This window comes from Carettochelys insculpta, chromosome 1 (genome assembly GCF_033958435.1).
Source record: "Carettochelys insculpta isolate YL-2023 chromosome 1, ASM3395843v1, whole genome shotgun sequence".
Taxonomy (NCBI): Eukaryota; Metazoa; Chordata; order Testudines; family Carettochelyidae; genus Carettochelys; species Carettochelys insculpta.
In genome coordinates, this window is record NC_134137.1 from 340,904,531 (window position 1) to 340,930,821 (window position 26,291).

The 26,291-nt window shown below is 42.5% G+C and overlaps 1 protein-coding gene across 2 annotated transcripts in view; it reads left to right on the top strand.

Annotated features, from left to right (window-relative positions):
* The first annotated feature begins 536 nt into the window (after positions 1-536).
* Positions 537-26,291, top strand: part of MAPK11 (mitogen-activated protein kinase 11) — a 45,538-nt gene continuing 19,783 nt past the window's right edge. Inside the window, exons 1-6 of one of the 2 annotated variants that reach the window (XM_075015339.1) lie at positions 537-864; positions 16,388-16,517; positions 17,641-17,699; positions 22,187-22,298; positions 24,036-24,065; positions 24,196-24,243. In XM_075015339.1, coding sequence (XP_074871440.1) covers positions 752-864; positions 16,388-16,517; positions 17,641-17,699; positions 22,187-22,298; positions 24,036-24,065; positions 24,196-24,243 — 492 coding nt within the window. In that variant the 5' untranslated portion in view covers positions 537-751. The remainder of the gene's footprint in view (positions 865-16,387; positions 16,518-17,640; positions 17,700-22,186; positions 22,299-24,035; positions 24,066-24,195; positions 24,244-26,291) is intronic. The other variant, XM_075015347.1, reaches the window with a different exon arrangement.

Here is a 26,291-nt window from a genome sequence, read left to right on the forward strand (position 1 = left end):
CCTTGTCCTCACCCCAGCCCCTGCTCGGAGGCTGCACAGTCCCCATGCACAGTGTCTCACGGTGGGGCAGCAACCCCCATGTCCAAGAAGCCCTGACGTGGGACAGCAGATCCCTTACCCCAGGAGGCTGGTGTCCCACATTTGCCATGGGGCAGTGTGGTCACCTCCCATGGACCAGCGGTTCCCAACCTTCTCCCCAGCGCAGACCCCCCATCACCCACATCAAAGCCATGCCAGCCGCTAAGTCCACTTCCTGCAATGAAACAGGAAACCACAGGCAGATTTTCGGGCCGCAATGAACGACGTTCCTGGAAGAGACTTAACGTAACGACTATTCCTACTGTAATCGGGCCACTGATTGCACACTCGCTCCCAGCGATCACTGCTATTTCTCCTTCCTCCTCCCGGGCAATCCCTGCGGGAGCCCCAGCCCCACTCACGCCCTCCTCCCGCGCGCGGCAGATTCACCTCTCCCCTCTCTGGCTCTGTGCTGAATGGGCGGGGCGGGGCCGGGCCGGGCCGCACTGGCGCTTCGTGCAGCGGCCGATAGGCTGAGCCCCGCCCGCTCGTTCCCTCCCTCCCGCGGCGCTGTGACCCGCTGGGGGTGGGCGATGCAGAGACCTTGGCCCTGGGGTTGCTACCTTGCTGGGCGCCCCTCCCCCCGACTCTCCACCCCGCCTCCGGACCCGGCGCGGCGGCGCTCTCCAGCTGGCGCGCTCTGGCGGCGGAGCTGCGGCGGCTGCGCCGGAAAATGTCCGAGCGCGGCGGCTTCTACAAGCAGGAGCTGAACAAGACGGTGTGGGAGGTTCCCCAGCGCTACCAGAGCCTCACCCCGGTGGGCTCCGGCGCCTACGGCTCCGTGTGGTAGGTGCAGGCACGGGTGCAGCGGCAGCACCGGGCGCTCTCCCCGAGCTGGTGGCCCGGTGCAGGCAGTGCCCGGGAGCCGCTAGGCCTGGCTTGGTGTCGGCGGGGAAGGGGGTGTGGTACGCCAGGGTCGGGCGGGGCTGGGCTGGGCTATGGCTCTGTGGGGTGGAAGCGGGGTCGGAGCAATTCGTGTAGCGGGGCGGCTGCGAGCCGTTGAGCCAAACTCTGTCCCTGGGCTGTGAGCGCAACCGCTTCAAGCCGGGGCAGAGGTGCTGCGGGGGCAGCGCCCCCTGGGTCGAAGGTCTTTCCAGCAGTACTTGCTGCCCCCACCCCCCAATTGCACAAACCATTCCAGCAGCCCTGGCCCAGGGGTGCAGCAGACCCCCCGCTCCAGCACCCCTGCCCCCCAGGGGCTCCATCAGAATGTGTGGTTTGGAGCCTGGCCCCCCAGATGTTCTGTGCCCAAAGCCCGGGCTTTCGGAGTGTGGGACTCTCTCTTCCCCCACCCCCACGAGGGTTAGGCGGAGGGAGAGCTGGAGTTGAGCTCTCACAATAGTGTTGAGCTCTGGAATTCCTCCTGGGTTGCTAAGGGTAACCTGGGTCATTCCGGCTACTGAAAAGAGCCTTCCCCCCTCATTGGGTTTAAGACCTTCCTGGCAGCTGACCAGCATGCATGAATTAAAGTTTGCTAGGAGGGCTCTTTCATTCACACTGCTTTTGGGGGGAGGACAAATCTGGTGCACTCATTCTAGAGAGAAAAAGCAGTCCTGTAGCACCTTAAAGACTAACAATATTATTTATTAGGTGACGAGCCTTTGTGGGAAAGACCCACTTCAGATCTGGAGGATAAATAATAAGTGAGAGGAAAAAAAAGCAGGCAGGGAGAAAAAAAAAAACCTAAAGAAGTGGGTTTCTCCCTCAAAAACTCAAGTGGGTCTTTGTTGACAAAAGCTTATGCTCCAAAATAGCTGTTAGTCTATAAGGTGCCACAGGACTTCTTGTTGGTTTTGCACGTAATAATGTTGTTAGTCTTTAAGGCCCTACAGGACTGCTATTTTGTTTTGTGAAGATACAGAGTAACACACTATTCATTTAGGGGTTGGAGGTAAAGGTGACTGGCGCTGCCTTTTGAACAACTTAATATTGCTCTCTTTAAACAAAACTTCAGATGGGTAAATCACCAGATCCACTGCTTTTCCCCTTTTATAGCCTCCTCACTAGTTAATGTAACACTGTTACATCACCTCAGACCTTCACCTAAAAATACCTACAGAGTTTTTTAAACCTCTCTGTAGGTGCAGGGAGACAATGAGGAGTTTGTTTACACAGTGCATTCATCTGTCAAGGAAGCCATCATTTTACGTGCACTTTGAGCTCAATGAAAATTGCAGCATGGCCAAGGATCTTGCAGAGTCATTGTCTGGGAATCAGAAATGAAACCAAGCTGCTGCTTTAGAATGAAAACAACAAGCAGAATAGTAGTGTTAGGGCTGAGGGATTTTTTTTCACCAACAGCAAAGTTCTTGTTAATGTTAGAAGAACCTTTGTTGCATTCCATCATGCCTGTTTTAGGGATACTATGTGACCCATTGTCTTGCCTGCAACTTTCTTGCTCCATATTTGTTTCTGAAATAATAATACCTGTACCCTCCTTTCTGTGAGTTATGTGATTCCTGGTAAACAGGTTAATCACAGGGCCAGCACTAGACTGGAGAACAAAGAGATAAGTATAATGATATAATGTTAAACATAGTTTGAGGTGAGCAGTAGGATATATGGAAAAGCACATGGTGTCAGATTCTGCTCTGACTTATACCCTGTGCAGCCTCATTTCAACAAATTCATATCTTGGATATACCAGTGCAAACCGGTAAAGTCAGTGTAGTTATTCTGGGTTTAGAACAATGTAAATGAGAACAGAATTTTGCCCACTGATTTCAGTGGAATTGTAAGTCAGAGCGGAATGAGACTGAAAGACTGTAAACAGTTAATATTGTGAAGGATCTGTGATGTGCCCTTTCCATTAAACACATCTGTTTTTAATCATTTTAACAATCGCTCAGTTATCTGTCAAACAGAATTCATTTATTTTGTGCTTCTAGTCCTGAAGTATCCTGCTACTCATCTATTTGATTCATATTTAACAGTGTTTTAGACACTTTAAATCATATTCGGAACTGTTGACTTTTTTTAAAAAAATATCACTGTCAAATTAAAAACCATTACTCTTTGTGAATTATTTTACCTACTCTTTACAACTAAACCCTGACCAAGACTATAATCATGGACACTAATGAAAAAAAGTTCTCAGTTTTGACAAAACCTTCTGAATGGTCAGTTCTGCTCTTTCCCTGTATTGTCAGTTTCCTGAGGGGTTTTGTTTGTTTGGGCCTTTCACACACCAGGGGAGAAAGAAACATTTCTAAAATGGGGAAAGGTGATTAATTACCTCCCCCGACAGTAATGGGCAGGGTATGTGGGGCAAGTATAGTACCTGGAAGTTCTCTGAACTCTTTTTCTAGATTTGACTAGATTTCAAGTTCCCCCTTTTTCTACAATCTGTGTGATTATACATGTTTGCTTCCAGTTAAGGGAACATATTCTGTGAATATCTCCTTGCTTTTTAAAACTATAAACTCTTAATCTGAGAATTTTTCTATTGGTTGTCTAACTTTATGTTCACAGTATGAAAACAAGCATCTTAGTTTTCTAATCATACCTGATTGTTCTATTTTTTTCTTATCACAAATATTTCTAAGAAAAATCTGTAGAGTAAAGCCGAAAGCTTCAGGCACAAAGAAATGGGATCTTTCGAATGCTACATAGCTGGTTTATTTTCACTTGTGGTAGAATTTACAGTTTCTGTTGCTTATTTTCCGCCTTGCTGGTGCTTAGAAAATCCTAACTGTTCGCTAATGAGGAAGCCTAGAAATTAGAACAAAGAATGCAGGATCCTGCTCCTTATATAACTAATCCCAACTCTATGTAGCAACATATTTAAACCATGCTTGTGTCATTGAACTCAGTGGCATTTAAGTACGTGTCTAAGTGCTTTGCTGAATTAAAGTCATAGTCCTTAAATCCAATACCGGATTTGAAACAGAGCCATAATGCTTGCATTCAGTATGTTGAGCTAAGTCATGTTAGTGAAGATTCTATCAGACAACTTCAAAGCCTTGGATTGACTTTTTTTAAAAATTAAATTTTGTATGACTTTGTGTACATATTTAATGTAAAGTTAGAGATAAAGGCAGGTGTGGGTGAGATCAGGTGGTTTTGTGCTGGTGTAGCTCAAAATTAGTAGATATAAAGAAAATATTTTGCAGCCCCTTTCCTTGGTTATTTATTTAAATGCTGACAACGTGCTTTAATGTTGTACCAGATTGAAAATACAGTATCTGATCCACAGAAATTAGTCTCTGTACTCTGCAGATGCATCAGATGGGGTCTCATTCCTGCAAACTACAAAGCATGTAGCAACCCTGCCTATTAGGAGGTAGGGTTGCCATTGAACTTCAGAGCCCACAAACCTGCACAATGAATTTCTGTGGAGTCCTTGCCCCGGGCACTACACCCCTAAGCTATAGTTTCACCAGTTAGCTCTGCAGATATAGGCAGCACAGTCTTTCATAGCTGAGCTCTTTGCAAGGTTAAGCCTTCACCTGTTGGAATCAGAGGATGTTGTAAGGTGCAGTACCAGATCCTTTAAGCTTAGTGCACAAGATATAGCATATGTGGCTCCCATTAGCCTGTCACAGCTGTGGAAAGCTACACACAGAGTGTGGATACAACCTACTCCTTACTGTGGCATGATATGTGCCCACACCCTGCACAGTGGAGTGCAGTCCAGACATGCTTTCAGACTGGATGTCTGAGTTGCAGCCCCACCCGGTTTCCCAACCTTGCTAACCCAGCAGTCCCAATTGAGTTTACCATCCCTAAAACTTTTCCTCCAGGAGTCTGACAACAGCTGATTGAAGGGAGTCAAAAACAGTTTAATCGCAATAAAGTACTACTAATTCACCACAGGTATTCAGTGTGTAGAGCAAAGAGTAAAAGGAAAAAGGGACTATATGCATATTTCCATATACCTACATCTTCATGTTTCCTTACCAGCTTTTGTAATTGACTTTTGTTATTGACTTCAGCCCAGTTACCTCTCTCAGCCAGAGATGGGGTTATGTTCTACCATCTGCAGTGTGTTCTTTGCGACTGCATCCTCTAATGTCCCCTCTCCCCGCCACCCCACCATTTAACATTTTGGCTTCCCCTTTGGATCCTAGCTGTTGATATAGCAAAGTACACCTTGCTGTAGTAGCTGGAGTTTTCCAACTATTCCCCCAGTCAATAGCTTTCTGGTTGTTTCCTCAAAGAACCTTGATATTCTTTATGATAGCACCTTATTTTAGCCATTGTTTCATTCTTGCTGGTTTTCGTCTTACAACTTCCTTTGATTTAATTCCACACCACATCTTTAGGCAGAACGATATCACGCAGGAAAATTGAGGTATATTTGTATTCTCTTTTAAAACAAACGTACTGCTTTCACTCTCAATAAACTATGATAAAATATGTCCTGATTCAAAAAAGCATTTAACACGCATGCGTAAGTCTCATTGACTTTAATGAAATATAAGCATCTGCGTGAAGTTATGTTTACATGCTATCCTGAAAAGGGATCCCTTCCTGAACTGGGTCTTTCTTTGTTTTGAAGTGTTGGAAGGGAAGGTGAAGCAATAGCATTAAGCCTCCCAATTTCCAAAGTCTCTGGGCTTGGTCCCATGATTTTGCTGGTTCTAAAATTAGGTTGGTGGTACAGTGAATTGTAGGACTGGGGCCTATCTTATAAAGCAATTGCTTACCAAACTCATTTAATAAATTGTCTCAATGTTAAGAGCACCAAAATAACTTCATAGATCATCAAGTAGTGTGTGGGGAGCAACAAGGGAGGCTGGTGGTATTTTTTGAAATTGTACTGATCTAAATCACCTTTGACTAAATATAGAATCCCCTCAAGCTAAGATTTTATCTAGGGACTATTAGCCCACGGTGCCTTTTCACAGCAGTTTTCAGCCATTGCAAATAGATGTTTCTAATGGAAATATTAATATAACATTAATTACAATAACACTGAATGTGTACTTTCAACTTTAAGTAAAACATCGCCATTGTAATTTGTATCATTTGTAAAAGTTCCTGCTTATTTGAATATTACAAGAATACAGAAGCAATCTTACCTCATTGGAATACACTCAATTTTTGTGTATAGATATGTTTGGGAGCCAAAGACTTGATGGTCTGCAAGGGTGGAGAGTCTGGTTTTATAGTCAGCTCTGGACCAGAGGTCCTTTGCAGAGGTAGTTGACTTAAATGGGCTATGTACAGTCTGAAAGGTGCACTCATTGTGATCCCTTTGCAAGATTTGGGCCTACATTCAACCTTGGTGATGATTAGCTTGATTGTCTTCATTGGAGATGCGCCTGCTTACAGCAGAGCTAATCTTGGTCCTAAGTGTGGTTCTGCTGACATCTACATAAGTTCTAATGAGGTCTGTGTTTTAAAGAGGATAATGATTCTCACAGAAGATGATTATGCAAAGCTTTATAGTAAATTGCAAGATACAGAGTTTATAGGAATTGTTTACTGATTTCAAAACAAGGCTGGCAAAGGAGGTACAAAAAGCATCTCTTTTGTTAGCATGTGGAGACTTATCCCTGAGAAGTTGGATTTTTTCTAACACACGTTGTAGAGAAAATGGTAGGCCTCCTGCCAGGAGGCAGGCTTGAGACTGATCTGTTCCCTTGGGCTTGCATTTCTATTTCCTGGTAGAAATCAAGTGACCATCCTGAGATGAAAAACGAAGTGAGCAGAATCTGCTGCCTTTCTGCTCTGTCACAGCTCTGCCATTTGGGGTTTTGATATAATCTCTCCTGCTGTCATTCAGTTTCCCCCATTTCATGGTAAATCTTGGCACTACTACAGCAGGAGTCTGATTGCTTGGGGACCTTGAATTATGGCTTTGATGCTGTTTTTAATTTCTGTTTCCACAGAGTCTAGGACCTCCCTAGTCATGAACCAGGTCCCCACTGTACAAGACAGTGTACCAACACACAGCAAAGCATGGCCCCTGCCCAAAAGAGCCTGGGATCTAAATAAGGGAGAAGACAGCAGATGGATAAAGCCATTCAGGGTGCACAAGCAAACACAGAGACAGTGTCGTCTCTAAGCGTTGTCATGTTTTTTCAGGCATCATGGCAAAGGAGAGTTTCAAAAGGGTTTTGGAGAAGGATAATGTTATTTGGCTGTTTACTGAGAGCTCCTTCCAATCATGAGGGGCAGCATGGAAGAAAGCATGAAGTTGCTTGTTTGAAAATTTAACAAGTGGGCTGTGAAGGCTGGCATTGTGTGTTGATCAGAGGTGGAAGTCTGCTAATAAGAGATGATAAAGCAGGGCCTAGAAAGTGAAAATAGGGCATAGCACAGATGCTATAGTGAAAGGAGAACCAGCAGAGGGCTGCAAAGAGAGGTATTTAATGGTTAAGCTATAGGCTAGGAAATGATCGTGGTAGCAGTACTATGAATGGAGCAATATGACTTTTGTGGAGGCCAGAGAAAACAATGTTGTTGTAGTTGAGATGATGAGGGTCTGGAGGGGAATGTTACCTGTGTCGATGGATAGATAGGAAAGGGTGCATCTCAGAGAGGCAGACAGAATTGACAAGACATAGACAAAGTATGAGTATCAGGATCTAGGGAAAGGTCTGAGTTAAAGATGACATTCAGATTATGGACCTGAGCAACTGGCAGGATGGTGGTGTTGCCCAGAGTGATCAAGAAAGGAGGTAGCATGAAGGGCTGGAGGGGACAAGAGGAGACTAGACCTCATTGAGCTAGAGCTGATGGTTAGACATCCACATGAGGCAGTGAAAGAGAGGCTGAAATTTTAGTTTACATGAGACCTGTCTCCTTCTGTCCAAAGAGGTAAAAGGACAGAGTCCTTTGGATCCCCAACAGAAAGTTCAAAGAGGAATGAGAAGGAGCCTCAGAAATACATGCTGGAATGATTAAAGAAGTAAGGGATGGACCAGGAGGGGACATAAAATTAGAAGGTGAAGGAGGACAGGATTTTGAGAAGAGTATGGGCAATTGTTGCAAATGCAGCTGGCAGGCAGAAGATTAGGATGGCTTACTGGTTCTGAGCTTAGGCTAGGAAGAAGGCAATAGTGAATGGTGGGAATAGTTACAGTGGAGTGTAAGGAGTGGAGTCAGACTGGAGGCTGTCCAGGATGGAATTCAAGGAGAGGCACGCTAGACAGTGGTTGCAAACAGCATGTTTAATTATCTTAGAAATAACAGGGAGAAGGGACAGTGGTGGTATTGGGCGAGGCATGTGGGTCAAGAATAGGTTGGTTTGTTTGGTTTTTTTTGTGTGTGAGGCTAAGACAATTTTTAAGATAAAAGAGGAAAGATCCATGGGAGAACGAGGGATGGAGTAGGAGGAGGATGAGAGCGGATTCACGTGAGATCAGGGAATGGGATGGAGTCACTGGGCAAGTGGACTGGTCAGAAGAGAGAGCCTGTGAAAACTTCTGCAACTGTGCCATGGAGGAAGAGCAATTTGTAAGAGGGGAGGAGGAAAAGGAAGGCAAGGTGTGCTGAAAGTCACATTGTATTTGTCAGTTTTCTTTTGGAAGAAGTCTGTAAGGCTCTGTGCGGAGAGAAGAGTGGAGGCAGGAAACCTAGTTTGAGAACCTAGTCAAAGGTTGTAAGTAAGGTGGCTGGGATGGTGAGTATGGGATTCAGTTACAGACACAAATTTGGTAGAACAGAAAGAGGTAAGAACAAATTCTCAATGGAGGAAGTCAGCCTGGATGTGGGATTTCCAACAGTGATGCCCTGTCATGCAAGAGCAGAAGTGTGGGAAGCAGATGTTGGGGCAAGTGGAGTTACAGGGTTGGTAGGGCAAAGATTGTTCTGGGAAAGAAAAGCTAAAGTGTCAAAATGGAGGAGAGTGAAGAATTGAGAGAAGCAACAGCTAAATCAAAGGAAGAAAAGGAAGAGCAGGCAGGCAAGAGTGAACTGAGAAGAGATGAAAAGTCACCAGTGCTGATGAATTAGAAATCACAGAATGGCCAAGTGACAGTGGAGGAGAGGGCACTGGCGGGTGGTGATGGAAGAGATCAAGTGGGGGCCAGAGAGGGAAATGTTGACAAGGGAGTGGTGCTTGGTGAACACCAAATCCAGTGAATGGTCCTTATGGTAACAGACAGAGTTGAAGAAGACCTGCAGGTCAAATGAAGAGATGAGTGATGCGTCATCTGTATGACATTTCAAATCACCCAGCCGAATATAGAAGATCATGAGTGGTGGAAAACAGAGACAAGAATCAAAGTCAGAGAGGAAGGCTGATAGAGAGGTGTTGATAGGCAGCAAGTGACAGCAACATTGAAAGGAGGAAGAGGGGAAAGTTGGATGCAGTGGTGCTCAAAAGAAGGGACAGGTTGGGATGCGGGGAGGAGAGAGGTTGGAAGCAGCAGGAGAGGAAGAGAACTCCCAACACCCACAACCTGGACGGATCCAGGAGAGAATGGGAGAAGACAACACCTCTGTAAGAGAGGTCAGCTGCAGAAGCAGAGCCAGATGAAGAGCTCCAGGGCTTTGAGATCCAGGAGCTGCAGGAGAAAGATATGAAAAGGTTGGAGGTAGCACTGTCATTCTACTCAAAAGCAGTATGTGAGAGAGATTCCACATCGTGCATGCGCTGGTGATACTTTTTAAAGATACTAATAGTCCTGCTTACAACAGGTTTGTTAACAGATAAATTAAGATGCAGATCTTTACTGTTTAGGGGGTGGTTGGTAGCATTAGCTGTTCTTTTATGAATCCACAGTGGCATGGCTTTGAGCAAGCTCCTGGCTGCCTGGGGGAGATGGGGCAGGGCTGATGTGCTTCATGTGCTGATGAAGATAGACTCATGTGCCACTCGTGGCACCTGTGCTGGGGATTGCTGGCCCTGATCTAATGCATGACTGCATGTATTTCTTTGCAAGATCAGGGTTTAAATTTAGGCATAATGACCAACATTTTCTAGACTCCTGAGTTTATAGTTAGGGTATAAGTAACTTAGGAGCCCAAGGCCTACCCTGAAACCTTTGACCGTTATAGAGAGAGCAAAATAAGAAGGATGCTGGAAGTGTAAATGAGATAAGTGCTTGCTTGGGTTTATGCATGCATCTTGATGGCACTATTTTTAAAAAAGTAAATTTTGCTTGCATCTTAGAAGTTGGCAGTTTTAATTATAGTTTCATATTCTAAAATTTATAGCTTCCTGACAGTTTTCTTTTTTGATAAACAATGGAATAAAATGCAGTTTGACCTTCAATAGTATAGTGGCTTTGGAACAGTGGCTGATCTTTATTCTTTAAGCACTGGCATTCTACTCAAAATCAGCATAAGATACAGATTCCAAATAGTGCTTACACTGGCAGAGCAAACTGTTCCATGTCATGCATTTATACACGATTAACTTGTGTGTGATAGGTCTTAATGACTGCAGTCATAAGGGCAATAGCCATTTCCAAAAAAAGTATTTAGTATGACTAGTCATATGTAAAATTACTTATATGAGCAGATATTTGCAGATTGGAAAACTAAAAGACAAAGATTAGACTAAATCTCCCCAGTGGCCCAAAGGCTGAGTATAGTTAGCATATGTATTATTTTTAGTTTGTGAATTATGCCTGGTAATAAATTTATATTGAAATTAAGTTTCAGAGTAGATAGCCATGTTAGTCTGTTTCAGTAAAAATGAGGAGTCCTATGGCACTTTATAAACTAACAAAATTATTTGGGCATAAGCTTATGGGGTGGGCTGGAACTAATTTCATCAGATGCATCTGGCAAAGTGAATTCCAGCCCACAAAAGCTTATGCCCAAATAAATTTGCTAATCTGTAAGATGCCACAGCACTTCTTGTTCCTTTTATATTGAAATTAGTTAACGTTTGTAATGAAGAATTAAATTTCTTTGTTAGTAAACCAAAGAGACATGACTAAGTAGAGAAATGATAGGAAGGATAAGATGTGTGCAATTTTATGATATGTAATACAGAATATGCAGTGTAATTTAATATAATACCTGTCTGCTGCTTTGGCATTCAGGTGCTAGCTGTAAATTCATCTTAAATAATTGACACGGGGCATGTGTAGCTGAAGGAAAGCTAAAGTTCTTACGTAATGCTCATAAGATAGGTAGGAAGAATATTCAAGTGATACATAATGGTTTAGCAATGGAGTATCGCATCACTATTTGTCAGGTGAAGTAAGGATTGTTTCTGTAGTCATGAGATTAGCATGTTGTTTTGCTGCAAACCATTACTCATCCTCTCTCCTTTTGTCTAGCTATCTTTCAGGCTTTTATAGATTTATTTTTATGCCTAGGTCTGTACATAATTGTGTGTTACTAGTTGTCAGATCAGTCTGGCTCTTTGAAAGTTGTATTCACAAATTTCCTGGACTGCCCAAAAACTAAAGGGGGGGGGGGCATTTTTGTTTGGGGTGAGAGATGAAGGGAGTATTTCAATTTGCTTGTTTGTATTGTGTGTTGGCACTGTTTATTGAAAACTGGCAATGGGAAATGCACACTTCTTTAAAATGGGACAGCGACATATTTTTGGCAGTCACTCGATAACGAGTAGGACATCTTCGTGTCACCCTCCTATTTGTGAGTCCTTTGATGGATGATCAGCCAGGTGTGGAGCCTCAGGTCTTATCACAGAAGGGACGGGTGTTGGTAGCTGTTGAAGTGGTGAAGGGCAGTTTTTTGCCACTCTTTTCTTCTTCTCTGCCTCTCCTTGTCTGCACTGTGGCAGGACCTCTCAAATTGTGCCACGCTGCCCTGGATTTCCTTGTGGTCAGACTGATGGCACATGTGTTCTTTTTCAAGACTACGCTCCATAATTCATTCAACAGTGGTTGCTTTAAGCCTAATCTATTCTGGGTCCTTTCCAAGACATTGATGTTTGTATATTTGTGGTATCTTCTGTATTTAGCAGTTTTTATATAAAAAATAAACACATTTGTCATTTTCACTCACTTTTTTAGCATAACATCAATAAAATAAGCAGCACTTACCACAGCTGTACAGAAACCAAAGTTCATTATTGGTCGTGGTAAATATATATAATTATTTCTGAACTCATTCAGAAGCTCACTAAGGAAGACCAAGAATTCAGAATGATCATAACAAAAAAGCAGTCAAGTAGCACTTTAAAGACTAACAAAATAATTCATTAGGTGATGAGTTTTCGTGGGACAGACCCACTTCAGTCCCATGAAAATTCATCACCTAATAAATTATTTTGTTAGTCTTTAAAGTGCTACTTGGCTGCTTTTTTGTTTTGATAGTCATGTTCATCTGTATTCTATCTCGCTGTCACTATTCAGAATGATCATATAATTCAATTCATAAGAATAAATCATGTAACCACACCTTTTATGTTTTAATTGCTGTATTGCAAAACCCATGTATTCCAAAATCATGAATTGGGATTCCAAAATCAGGAAATTGGTTTAGAAATCACGAGGTTGTTTTAAAACATTAGCTGTTGTGTTCTCTTTTGGTTCTTTTCTGACTTCTGGTTTCTGAGCCATTATCTACTCTTGGTTCATGTGTTCAGAGCTTCTCTCTGCAGCCATGAACTCTGAAAAGTTGCTTCTGTTAAGACCATGGTGTACCACCTTAGTGGCACCTAATAGACTAACAGAAAAGTTTTGAGCATGAGCTTTCGTGAGCACAGACTCACTTCATCAGATGCATGTGAAGTGAGTCTGTGCTCACGAAAGCTCATGCTCAAAACTTTTCTGTTAGTCTATAAGGTGCCACAGGACACTTCGTTGCTGTTACAGATCCAAACTAACACAGCTACCCCTCCGATACTTGACACCTTAGCGGCTACTCCTATAGGGAACTAGCTGTGTTATTCTGAAAATGTATGTATTGTTCAAAGCAAATAGACACGTTCAACCAGCCAAATAGCCACATGTGGCTAGTGACTAGAGTTTTAGACACCATGGTGTTAGGAAAAGAAATCTCAGATTCTCACATGATCTCTTGAGTTAACGGGGGGGGAGGGCTTTGAAAAAAGCTGAATATCAAGAGACTAGGCAACACTGAAACAGTCTCCATAAATTAAACTGATACTTAAAATTACACTAATCAGAAAGAAAGGTTTGAACAGTGCCAGAACAACACTGTTGCTCCAAGTGGAGTAGAGTCTGTTTGTTTTTCAAGCTTGGTATCTCTTGAACACTTTTAGGTTGCAAACAAATGCTTATAACCAGAGTTTCCTGGGTAGACGACGATCACATCTGAAAGTAACACTGCTAAAAAATTTAAGGTCCTAGAGTTAGCTTTTATAAATCTAACATCAAAAGCAATGGTTCTCATCCTCTTGGATTAATGTGGGGAATACCCCTTTAAATAAACATTTCTCAGCAGGGTTTGCTGCCTGAACACCACAGCATCCTGCTCACATTTGAGATCCAGAAAGTGAAACTAAGCATATTCCAAATAGGAATAAGGAGATTTCAAAAAAGACCCCGTGTAGACAAGCCACAAACTATCAAAAGCGGCACTGTCAACTGCCATTATGCTAAGGAGGTGCTGCAGATTCATGGATGCACCTTATTAGCATCTTTCGATTAGGTTCATTATCATGCCCCTTTCGAAGTTCTGGGGCTAGTGTAGACATAGCATGCAATAACACAATTGATTAGCTTATTTTTATTGTCCAAGGTGAATTAAAGGCAAACAACAAAGACCAGAGATGGTGGAAAGGAAACTAGATTTCACAAATTTCAGTTTTAACAACAAGATGAACAGCTGGATTGGTGAGAAGTGAAAAAAACACATCAATAACTACCTCTGGGTACAGTCCACTGGCTGTGAAGGAGTGGAACCAATTTAAACCAGCTGAGTATCGGGGCAGTAATTTTATTGGCACAGTTTCCTTTTAAATATCACACAACTTCAATTACTGCTTGCTTTTTCTCCCTCATTCTATTCCAATCTAAGCACCTGCTGTTTTAAGAACTGCTGATGCCGAAAAGCAATAAGCATCTAAAAGTTCTGGAACCCTGACTCATTCAAATGGTAGAATGCAATCCATCTCTAGGATGAGCATTTATCAAGCTACTGAAGCCTGCAACTGAATTCAAGTAGAGGTGAAGAGGTTTATCAGAATGAGTCTTCCGGAGCCCCTTGTACAGAGCACACAGGTTATGCAAGGCTTTCTTGTGCTTAAGAAATTGTGAATGGAAGTTTATGCACTGGCACAAAAAAAGTTAGTTGCTAGGCAGTACTCTGCAGTAGACTGTAGTAAGTGCAAAGCCACCTGGGTATCCATTCCCTTCCTCACAAATGAGCTGAGTTTAAAAGAGCTAGAATGTAATTGAAGAATAGGTATTCCTGAGGTGAAGTATTGGTCCACTGGAGTCAGGATTTCACCCTGGGTTTGGGTCCAGTGTTCATTGGGCTATTGAGACAGGTGGATACATATTTCTCTTAAACTTACTCCTGTCCACATCCTCCCCTTTTCCAGTCACAAAAACCATAGCCATGAAATAAATTCACTTTCCTTTCTTGTATTACTTGTACTTCTGAGTACACCAGCCTAGTCTAAACATCCCTGCTTACTCAAACCACCCATCAGATTGTGTCTCCTTATCATCTTATTATCTCTGCCTCCTCCCTACTTGTCACACCAGAGATGAGGGCCTTCTCCTGCAATTGCCTGTGCTTTCTTCCATTCTGTCCTTTAGTCAGACAGCATCTGTTCTGGAGTGCTCTGCAAAGCCACTAAACTCACCACCTTTAAAGCCCTCTGGGAGATCCAGTTCTTTGAGGCCTACAAATTATCTGACTAAACCATCGCTTATCTCATTCGTTTTCATGACTGACTCACTTCTTCCCTGATGCCTACAAAAAATTTGCTGATCGAGTCTACTTCCTCTTTCGGTGTTAATTAAAGACAGATTCACTGTTCCATCCTTCTTTGGCCTTTGCTGAGTTTCTGTGTAATCTAAAATAACTTCAGTTGCTTAATCTTACTGTCATTGCCCTGGACATTCCACCTCTGCTTTTCCCCACTGTCTTGTTTGCTCCCTTTTTGGTGTTCTGTCAGAAAAGAGGTCCTGATCCCGCAACAGGCTTCTGATGAGTAGACCACCAGCCCACACGGAGCTCCAGTCAGTTCAGTGAGGTGCCATGCAAATTTGGAACTCTACCCACAGTGAGTACAGGAGCCAGGCATTAGTTTGCAAACTACTTATGGCAAAAAGTATGTCTGCATGGAGGAGCTCTAAGAATACTTTTTGGAGCCATTAAAATAGCAACTAATAATATACAGTATAACTACTAACCATTGCCATCTAGCTCTTATGCATGCTATTGTTGAATTTTTAACTAGATTTGTTACTTAGTAAAAGGCTTCCTGTAAGATAATGTGTTGAAGATTCTCTTATGCTCACTCTGTCTCCAACAATTGCAGATTATGTAATTAACACTTTTAGTAGACAGTTTCACAAGGTTTTTTAGTTGAACTGAATTTATTTTAATAGAAAGTTAAAAATGCAAAGATTGGTATTATAAATAGGTGAGGTGGAGTTTCACTGTTATTTGGACAAATAATTAGTTTTCTAATATCCTGTGCATTGTCAGGAAATAAAATGCAAAAGAACCAATTTTTCCCTTATTTGCAACATGCTAAGCAGTATTTCTTTGGCACTTGCTATTTTTATGTAGGCTGTGTTGAAAATTAAGTTCCTGTTCCTCCAAATAGTTACATACATGATTAACACTGTGCATCTGAGTATTCCCAGTGAAGTATGTGGGTTCAAATGTGTAAATTAATTGCACACTTAAATGTTTGAGATTGGAGCCTAAACCATGCATTTGTATTAGTGATTTGTTTATTGGTACTGGCTGCTGAGGCAAATTTTTATAGTGTGACTGTGACTATTTTGAAATGTTAATTTGGTATCAGTGGATCTGTAAGGTGTCATAACAGGCAGATACTCGCTAGGCATAATTAACATTTGCTAGACATCATGGCAGCATCCCTATAATAAGTAAAGGCTCCAGTCTGTTTTGCTAAGGGCTGAAGTTCAAATCCTTATATTCCCTAAGAGCACCTTGAGTTTAGGCAGGATTGGAAAGCAAAATTAATGAAGCTAATTCTCTTGTTATTTTCCATGCCAGATGGGGACAGGGTAATGCCTTGGGGTGTACAATATCATTAAGGGTTGATAATTTGTTAGTAAGATTGCAAGAGAACTACCTTTTAATATTGAAGATTGTCTCCAAATAGCTCTCCCATTGGAGATCACTGTATGAGTTTCAGGAGATTAAGCAGGAGGAAATAGAATCATAAACCCAAAGATTCTTAAGTTGACTTTGGACTATTACATCAGGAGGCCTTCCCAGGGTAGCTCATGTGTTTTGATGTTTTAAAATTTTCTCTTAGTTCAGCTTACGATACCAAAACAAGACAGAAGGTGGCAGTAAAAAAGCTTTCCAGACCTTTTCAGTCACTTATTCATGCAAGAAGGACCTATCGGGAGCTTAGGTTGCTTAAGCACATGAAGCATGAAAATGTAAGTAAAGAGTTTGTACTTTTCATTGTGTTTCTATAGATGAAAGTTTATAAACTGACATTTAGCTTACTTCACCTGTGCTCATATTGTTAAGCTGTAAGTGATCCCTGTCTTTTCAGGAAATTGTTGCTGTTCCAGGGATTGATCCTAAATCCATTTATGTCAAGGAGAATTCCATTCACATGCATGAGTAATGATAGGCATTAACACGGGCTTCTTTTGTTGGAACTGTGTTGTTACAGTAGTACACAAGGGCAGAGAAAAGCATCAAACCCAAATAAAACTGAAATCTGCATTTTTTTTATTTTGGGATGCTGCTAAAAAATTAAGACCAGATTTTGTACTCTTATATACTCATACAGCTCTCATAGAATCGTAGACTCGTAGGGTTAGAAGAGATGTCAGGAGTGCATCAAGTCCAACCCCTACTCAAAGAAGGACCAATCCCAACTAAACTGGGGGTAGGGATAGCTCAGTGGTTTGAGCATTGGCCTGCTAAACCTAGGTTTGTGAGTTCAATCCTTGAGGACACCACTTAGGATTGGGGCAAATAGATATCAGGCATGGGGCTTTGTCCTACCATGAGGACAGGGGACTGGAGTAGATGACCTCCAGAGGTCCCTTCCAGTTCTAAAATGACAATTATGTAGGTCATAAAGTGCAATTACACAATACATACAGCTGGGAAGTGGTGTTACAGGCATTGAAAAGTGTGCTGGAGAGAGGAGATTACAATTATTCTAGTAAGCGTGTAACAAGAAAACATGTAAAGCATTACTTAATTTGAGTACAACATAAGCAAATCCTAAACATAATCATACCCTTCACTTTGTATTGTCTGAAATCTTACTCCATGTTTTCATAAAATAGTTTAATGCTGGTTTGCCCTCAGTGATCTTTTTTTTTTTTTTTTTTTTTTTTTTTTCCTAATAGCAAAATCAAAACAAAAAGCCAGCTATCTCCATTCAGGTTCATTCAGCTACTATGCTGATTTTGTTAAGTTTTCAGGGTCGAACCACGTTTTACATGTGTATTTACTTCCAGGGATTCAAAGCACAGCTAACATAAATTATGTGTTGTCTTACAGATTTCTGGAATAAAAAGATCACCTTTTCTGTTTCAGGTTATTGGATTACTAGATGTTTTTACACCGGCAACTTCAATAGAAGATTTTAATGAAGTGTAAGTAAAATTTAACACTGAATGACTAATTTGTAAGCTATGAAGATAGATTGAGTGTGGGCAATAATATTTGATGCAGTGCGGGGGGGCACTCCAAGATTTTGGTAAGTGGTCAAGGGCACACTTTCCGGTGGAGGCTGGGTACAGAAGAGAACTGGGGTACTGGAGTGAGTAGGGGCCTGAGAGGGAATTTTAATGAAGGAGGGGTTGTGACCTGGAGTAGGGTATTGGGGTGCAGGGTCTGGGAGGGCGCATGGATGCAGGAGAGAGTTTTAGCCGAGGAGGGGTAGAAGGCCTGGGAGGGAGCTGTCACCTGGGATGCGGGAGAGGAGGGTGCAGAGGGTTTGTGTGGTGGCCTGAGTTCAGGGTCTGGTAGGGTTATGGTGGAGGAGAGGATTCTAGCTGGGAGAGGGATTCAGGAGGGGTGCAGGATCCGGGAGGGAGTTTGAGCATGATGCTTAGAGGTAGGCTCTGGCTGGGAGCTGCTTACCTAAGCAGCTCCTGACCAGCAGCACTCACAGGCACACTTCTCTCCCTGGCGGCAGACTCAGCCCACAGTCTGTTGCATGTGACTCTCTGCACTGGGGAGAGGGAGGGCTGAGCATGCTGCCCTGGCCCCAGCAAAATCTCTCAGCTCCTACTGTCTAGAAACCATCCAATGGGAGCTGATAAATTGTGCACAGGTGTGGCATCGTTAACTTTAGAGCAGTGGCTCCTGATTTACAGTGCGGTAAGTGAGAGAACCACAGCAGAAACTCTGAGAAAAGTGAAGGACGGAAAGGCCAGAAGAGCAGCAGTCAACAACAGCAAAACAAAAGCAGACAAAGTGGAAGCTTAGAGACTGTATTCAGAAGCCAACAGAGAAGTTAAAAAGGCTGTAAAATGGGACAAGAAGAACTTTGTGGAAAACCTTGTACAACAAGCTACTGGACAGAGAAACTTGAAAGAGCTGTATAACATCACATGGAAGCTAGCTGGGTCACAGTATACAGTGGATCAGCCAGTACAGGGTAAGGAGGGGCGTGTGGTAACAAACCCAAGTGAGCAGCTCTGTAGATGTAAGGAACACTCTGAAAAGCTACTGGAGCCACCCTGCCCACGTGGAACCTCCTGAGTTGCCACCTGCAAATACACCTCTGCAAACTAACAGCAACACACCTACAAAAAGAAGAAATCAGAAAAGCAATTGCCCATCTGAGAACTGGAAAAGCACCTGGTCCAGACAACATCCCCACAGAAGCGCTCAAGGTAGGTAGAGAGACATCAGTCAACACGATGTATAATCTATTTGGGGAAAAATCTGGGACACTGAAGCAATCCCACAAGACTGGAAACGTGGCTGCCTTATCAAGCTTCCAAAGAAAGGCAATGTGAAAGAATTGGAGCACCACCACGTTATTGTCTATTCCAGGAAAAGTGTTCAGTAGGATTCTCTTGGAGAGAATGATGACAGAAATTGATAGCCTGTTCTTCCCTGAGCTGTCTGGCTTCTGAAGTGAGGCTCTTTTACTGACCAAATAGCAACGCTGGGTGATCATAGAACAATTGCTTGAGTGGAACTCCCCCCGTATGTAACCTCTATAGACTTCTTCGAAAAGCCTTCAACAGTGTTGGTGGAGACACGTTGTGGAAATTGCTGCAACATTGTGGCATCCCATCCAAAATTATTAGCCAGATCTGTTCAACGTACAAACCCTTGACATGCCAAGTTGCTCACAGTGGTGTCTTGAGAGAATCCTTCAGCATGCTCACAGGATTGCAACAAAGGTGCCTATTGTCACTTTTCCTGTTCCTGATCACAATGAACTGGATTACGAACAGGAGAACAAAGGGCCATGAATGAGGACATTGATTCTGCTGATTATGCCCCCTTCCCTTCGCACCAACATGAAAGCATGGAAGAAAAGGTCACAACACTACACAAAAATGCCACAGTGACTGTACTGAAAATTAACAAGGGAAAGACCAAGACAATGAGGATCAACCAATCCAACAACACCACTATCACACTGGGAGGGGAAGACCTGGAAGATGTGGAGTAGTTCACCTACTTGGGAAGTATTATGGGCAGAGACAGAGGAGCAGACAAGAGTATCAGTGCCAGGATAGGGGAAGCAACAGCTGCATTCAAGACTCTTCGTCCCATATGTAGTTCACAAATAATATCTGCGAAGATGAAACTGTGGCTCTTCAGCACAAATGTAAAGAGTGCGCTTTTGCATGGATGTGAGACCTGGGCCGTGTCCACACATGCCCCAAACTTCGAAATGACCATGCAAATGGCCATTACGAAGTTTACTAATGAAGCGCTGAAATGCATATTCAGCGCTTCATTAGCATGCGGGCTGCCGCGGCGCTTCGAAATTGACGCGCCTTGCCGCCGCGCGGCGTGTCCAGACGGGGCTCCTTTTCGAAAGGACGCCGCCTACTTCGAAGTCCCCTTATTCCCATGAGCCCATAAGGGGACTTCGAAGTAGGCGGCGTCCTTTTGAAAAGGAGCCCCGTCTGGACGCGCCGCACGGCGGCAAGGCGCGGCAATTTCGAAGCGCCGCGGCAGCCCGCATGCTAATGAAGCGCTGAATATGCATTTCAGCACTTCATTAGTAAACTTTGAAATGGCCATTTGCATGGCCATTTCGAAGTTTGGGGCACGTGTTGACACAGCCCTGGTGTGCTAAAAAGTCTTGAGATCACAAGCAACTGACATTCATGAGCAGATGCCTGAGGTACATTCTGCACATCAAATGGCAAGACTTTATCACAAATGAGGAGCTTTGGTACAGAGCAGGACAAGAACTGCTTGATGCTCAAACCAAGAGAAGAAAGTGGGGAGGGCTAGGCCAGACACTCAGAAAACCATCATCCAGCATAGTCTGTCAAGCTCTCAAATGGAACCTGCAGGGAAAACACAGAAGAGGAAGAGCTTGGACAACATGGAGAAGGTCTACTGAGATTGAAGGACAACGACTGAGGTACTCCTGGAGTCAGCTAGAAGTTTTCTCTCGAGACAGGGTGAAGTGGAGGAGACTTGTAGATGACCTATGCTCCACTCGGAGTACAAGGGTTTAAGTAGTAGTAAGTGAGACAACAATCAGGCCCTTAGTCTTTCAGGAAAAACAGTAGAAGAAATTCTGAAGTCAATTGGCAAAACTCTTTGTCAGCAGGGCCAACGATGACTTTAACAAAATCTAGAATCTCAACCTAAGTCTACACTGCCACTTTACTGTGCTACAACTTTCTGGCTCAGGCGGTGTGAAAAAACAGCCCCCATGGAGTGCTGTAAAATGCCAGTGTAAATGGGCTTCCAGCACCTGCAGCTATGTTTCAAGTGCTGTTAGCTACTCCCCTGATGGAGGTAGGAGTAGACTCTCTCCCAGTGCTCCTGCCATGGGCACACGTTCACTTGAAAGAGCTGCATGGCTGCACTTTTAGTTTAGAAGTGTAGACAAAGCCTGTGGCACAGCAGATAAATGAGTTGGTTTGAGTTGGTAGAGGGCAATGAACACTTCATATGCAGATAAATTAAAAAAGTGACTTTCAAATAGCTGCCTTTTTTTTTTTTAAATTAAATTTAGCCATTTATGGGTATTAGCCTGGATGGTTAGGGTCTGATCATGTAACCCTTACTGGTGCTCCAGTCCTAATGAAGTTACTTATGGGATTCGTCATGTAAATAAGGACATGAGGTTCCATCCATGAGGCACCAGGGCTGTCCAGGCAGACACAGTTCAGTGTTGAACAGAGTCAAAACAAACATAAAATAGATCTTGTTTGAGAAGCCAAAATGAAACTTTGATTCAGGAATGTCAAAATGGTTCTGTTTCAATCAGAAATAGTAAAGCAAATCATTCTAATAATTCCAAATGAAAGGTTTTCAGAATTTTCCATTCTATGAATATTGTCTTTTCATCTCGGTTTGGGATGAAAACCAATGTCAAAATATCAGAGTTTCCCCTGGGACTCAAATTTTTCTCCATCTTTTCTCATTGAAGAGAACCTTCTCATTGAAGCAGGAGCCTTACAAGAAAAAACAGACCTGACTCTTTATAGGAGATTTGCCTCTGCCTTCCTAAACCAAATAGGAAGAAGGGGTTTTTGAAGTCGGGGAGTCCTTTCGAAAGGCCCCGTCTACATGGGCGGCAGCATTCCAAAAGCAATACTTTCGAACCACTTGCAGCTGCCGTTATGCTAATGAGGTACTGCATATTCTTGTCAGTGCCTCATTAGCATCTTTGGAAGTACCTCATTAACATGCCCCCTCTGAAAGGAAGGGGCACATGTAGACACAGCTTAAGCGACTTATACACTGTCAAGATTCTTTCTTAGCTTGGTAGATTATTAAACTCCTAATTCTGGGGAAGAGGGGATTTTTTTTTCATTATTGATGACTAGGGAAGGAATATATACAGGAGTGAGTAATCAGTGTGGAATTAAGCATATTAGATTTATCTGCTGCTTGTCCTAAATAAGCTATTTTATTTTTACAGGTATCTTGTCACAAATTTAATGGGTGCTGACTTGAATAACATTGTAAAGTGCCAGAAGCTAACAGATGATCATATACAGTTTCTCATCTACCAGTTACTTAGAGGTCTTAAGGTACAAGCTTCATTATTTCATTTATTTTGTACAGTAGGAACTCAATATTCATGAGCGGCCACTTCCCCGGGGCCTCAGGCAGGTAGCACCAGCAGCCGGGGGCTGCCATATTTGCAAAATTTCCACATTTGTGAGGGTTCTCAACGGAACCCTCATGAAGGTTGAGACCCTACTGTACTCAGCAACTAAAATGCTCTTGTACATTGCAAAGAAAATATTTAAAATGATTTTCAGAGCTGAATAGATTTACAGGTACTCACTCAAGACCTAGTCCTTCAAGTACTTATACACAAGTTTGACTTTTCACATACGAATAGCCCTAATAATTTCAGCGAGACTACTTATGTGTAAAGTTTAAGCACCTCGTTAAGCATTTGCACGATTGAGGCCTATGATTTGTAAAATAGTATAGTGCGATTACAAGATTATGATCTCACAATAAATTCATATCTCATCTGCTCAGTTTGTAAGTAAAGTATGTGTCTGGTTTTCTAATTGTCAGTGCTGTAAACTCCCCTTTTGAATACAAAAGTCACATTAGGTTGCTTTTTCTTGGATAGTGGCCTCAGTAATAAAGATCCTGAGGGCCTAATTATGCCCTCTTTACTGATGATGATGTGCCAAGAAGATAAAAGTGCATCTTGGCTTTCATATCCTACGGCAAATTCACAGAGCTGAAAAATAATAAGAAACAAATCACTCTTTTTTTTTTTTACTTGTAAACTGATCAAAGTGTGTTAAGGAGACACTGAGAGATTATAAACATGAAACCTCAAAGTGCCATTTTTGCTCATTTTTCAAAGTACCATTGCTCTTCAAACGTTAGGTAAGTGATATATGAAGTACGAAACTGTTCTTTTTAAAACATCCCTTGCTTAGATTTCACCTCCGCTTAACAGCATCCTAAGAGTGCTTTTCTCTCTTTTTGTTGTGAAAAGCAAGGATTCCCTTTAAAATGTGCACTTCACTATCTGCTTGTAGCAAACCTACCACCTTTCTTCAATATAAATGCAGTACATGGCCATGTATTGTGTGTGTGAAGAGTCTACCTTGTTGCTAAGGAATGCAGCCATTGGCTTGCATAGGCAATTGGCATTTGGCCTGCAGAGGGGTGGAGTAGGGCCTTCGAACACTGTTCCCACCCTGGGAACTACAGCCAAGGGGAGCTGTAGAGGTGGTGCCTCTGGGCAGCGATGCATGGAGACCTTCTGATTATCCCACCCCTCCCCCTGGAAGCTGCTTCCAGAAGGGTGTGCTGGTCACTTTTTGGGAGTTGCCCAAAGTAAGCATGGATGCCCCTCACCCCTTCCTGCACCACTATCCCCCTGCCTCAGCCTAGCACTCGCACTCACTCTCTCCCTGAGCCAGTCCAAATGTCAGACAGACCATGTCTGATGGGTGTGTTTTGTGCAGGTGCCCATTGATTGTTCTGCCTGTGTGCCAAAGCCTAGTTGTAGTTTTTGTGGTTAGTTTTCTTGAACTGTTCATACTTGAGAGAGAGAGAGAGAGAGAGAGAACACATGTCAGGAGCATGTCAGTGAGTCCTGTGCTACCTGCCTGTTAGTATTGTGATTGTTGCAGCTCAGGTGGGATTGTTTCCTGGCCTATATCTTTACTCTTTATAAAACCACCAAAGATAGTGTAGAAAAATATACAAATAGAGTAAGTGACTTACCTTTTTTCCACTTTTTCTGTAATCTTGAGTTCTTACCTTTTTCTTTTTTCTTTGTTCCACAGTATATTCACTCAGCTGGCATCATCCACCGGGTGAGTTCGTGTAGCCATAGAATGCCAGTCCGTGCCGTGTGGTCTGCCCCACGTTAGGCTTAATGTTGTTCTGATATTAATTTGACCTTGTTCGGTGTGCATGACTAATGCTGTGTTTGTTCTGATACAGGACTTGAAACCCAGTAACCTAGCTGTAAATGAAGACTGTGAATTAAGGGTAGGATTCATGCTATTGTGATGAAGGTTCTTGTAATACCACTGGATCTAGAACTTTTCTGAAGCCACATTAACTGCCATTTTTATATGAGTATATGTCCATGGAGTTACTGTTGCTGTACTACCACTGAAAAAATAAATGTCATTGATATTGTTAGTTACTATTTCAGCTACCGTGTGCAAATTAACAACTGTGAATAAGAACCCTGTTTACACTTAAAAGCTGAGACTAGAAAGCATTTAGACGAAAAATGGGGTTATGGGCACACCACTTTTTAGTTGATTAGTGACAAGACTCCAGGATCTAGTCCCAGATGTCGAGGTGAAGCAGTATATACAGCAACTACCTTACACCTACAGGGCACACACTTATAGAAAGCTAAAGTGAGTAGCAGTATAAGAGTGGGTGCTTGGCTAATACAAACACTGGTATTAATCTGAGGTGCTCAAAAATCATGAGTCGGGCCTCAAATTGTGATTTTTTTTTTTTAAATAATAAAACATGATCTCTGTCATTTGCCTTCTGTATTGTTGTTCATAATCTGTATCATCATAGCACCTTGAAGCCCTAATAGTGGACCAGGACCCTCCTGTGCAAAGTGCTATATAAACACAGAATAGGAAGACAGCTCCCACTCATAAAAAACCTGTTTTCTCAGCCTTCAGAGTACACTCGCTTCACATTTCCAAGACTTTCTCCACAGTCACCAGGGTCAGAACACACAATTTTTTTTAATGAAAGCAGAGCTCATGATGGCTTTACTTGGCCTTTTAAAGAAAACACCAAGCACCATGAGACCTGCAATGTTGTTTACCTATTTAGAGAAAATCAATAAATAGAAAAGGAATTTTTGAAGTATATTACTAGTAAGAATGGGCTTTTAATATGTTAATCACACGCATTAAATCAGGATGGTTAAGTAGCTGTTTAAAGAAGAATATTTGCATTTAACATAATGTTAGGACTGGATTATCATTAGGGAGTTGGAATGAAATCCTAAGTGTTTTTGTCTGCTCCCATGAGAGTTTTGCCATTGGCTTCCCAAGACCCAGGAGTTGAATCCTCTCACACAAGGTGCTGAATGTGTTCTGCGGGAGGGAGGGGCAGACTTTTAAAAGTATTTAGATACCTTTATTTTCCATCTTACTTTGAAAAATGCTTTTGTTTGAGTTAATGGATAGCATTTAAACTAGAATATTTCCCAACAGCACATCTGCAGTTAGGAATGCTTTTACAGCACAGCCATTGGTAGGATGCTGACTATCCCAAATGAAGAGGCAAAGAAAACATTGAGAAGTAAAGCTGAAATAACTTTCTCTTGGGCACAGTCTTTCAAATGTGTGTGGTATTTTTAAGAAAAACTCCCTTTTCATTTATCAGTGAGGTGTTTAGATAGTATGCTGTGGGCTTTTCCTTAGCAGCTTACATGTACCTCTCATACTGGCATCAAAATGTGCATGATTAAATAGATGCAATATATGCTACAACATCTAAGCACAAATAGCTGAACTAAGACAACGAGAACATTGGGTCATGTGTGAGTAATACAGTATTGCTTTTAACGTGAGCTGATGTTTTTGGGTATTAGCATTTTATACTCATACAATTCAGGCTTAATTTTCCTGTTGATATTCTTTAGCTCTTATATACTAGCAGTGATTATTGCTATCAAAATAATGTTACAGGAAGATTTAACTTAAGGCCAAATCCAGAGATGTATACAAGTGTCCAGTTCCACTTGTGTCAATAGTACCATCCTACAAGTTGACCCTCTCTAGTCTGGCATGCATAGGACCTCAATGGTGCTGGACAAAAGAATTTGCGGTATCATGGGAGGTCAGTATTGCCTATCAGCATTACCAACACTTCCACTGCTTATTGGGCTCTTAGAAGACATTTAGGGGTAAATTACAGTTAAATAACAGCACAGAACGCTAAGAGCCAGGACTGATGGATGTAACCAAACTTTATGGGACCCCAGGAAACTTGGCCAAACACATGGTAAGTGGACATCCAGCAAAGTAAAATCATGCCTGATTACAGATGTT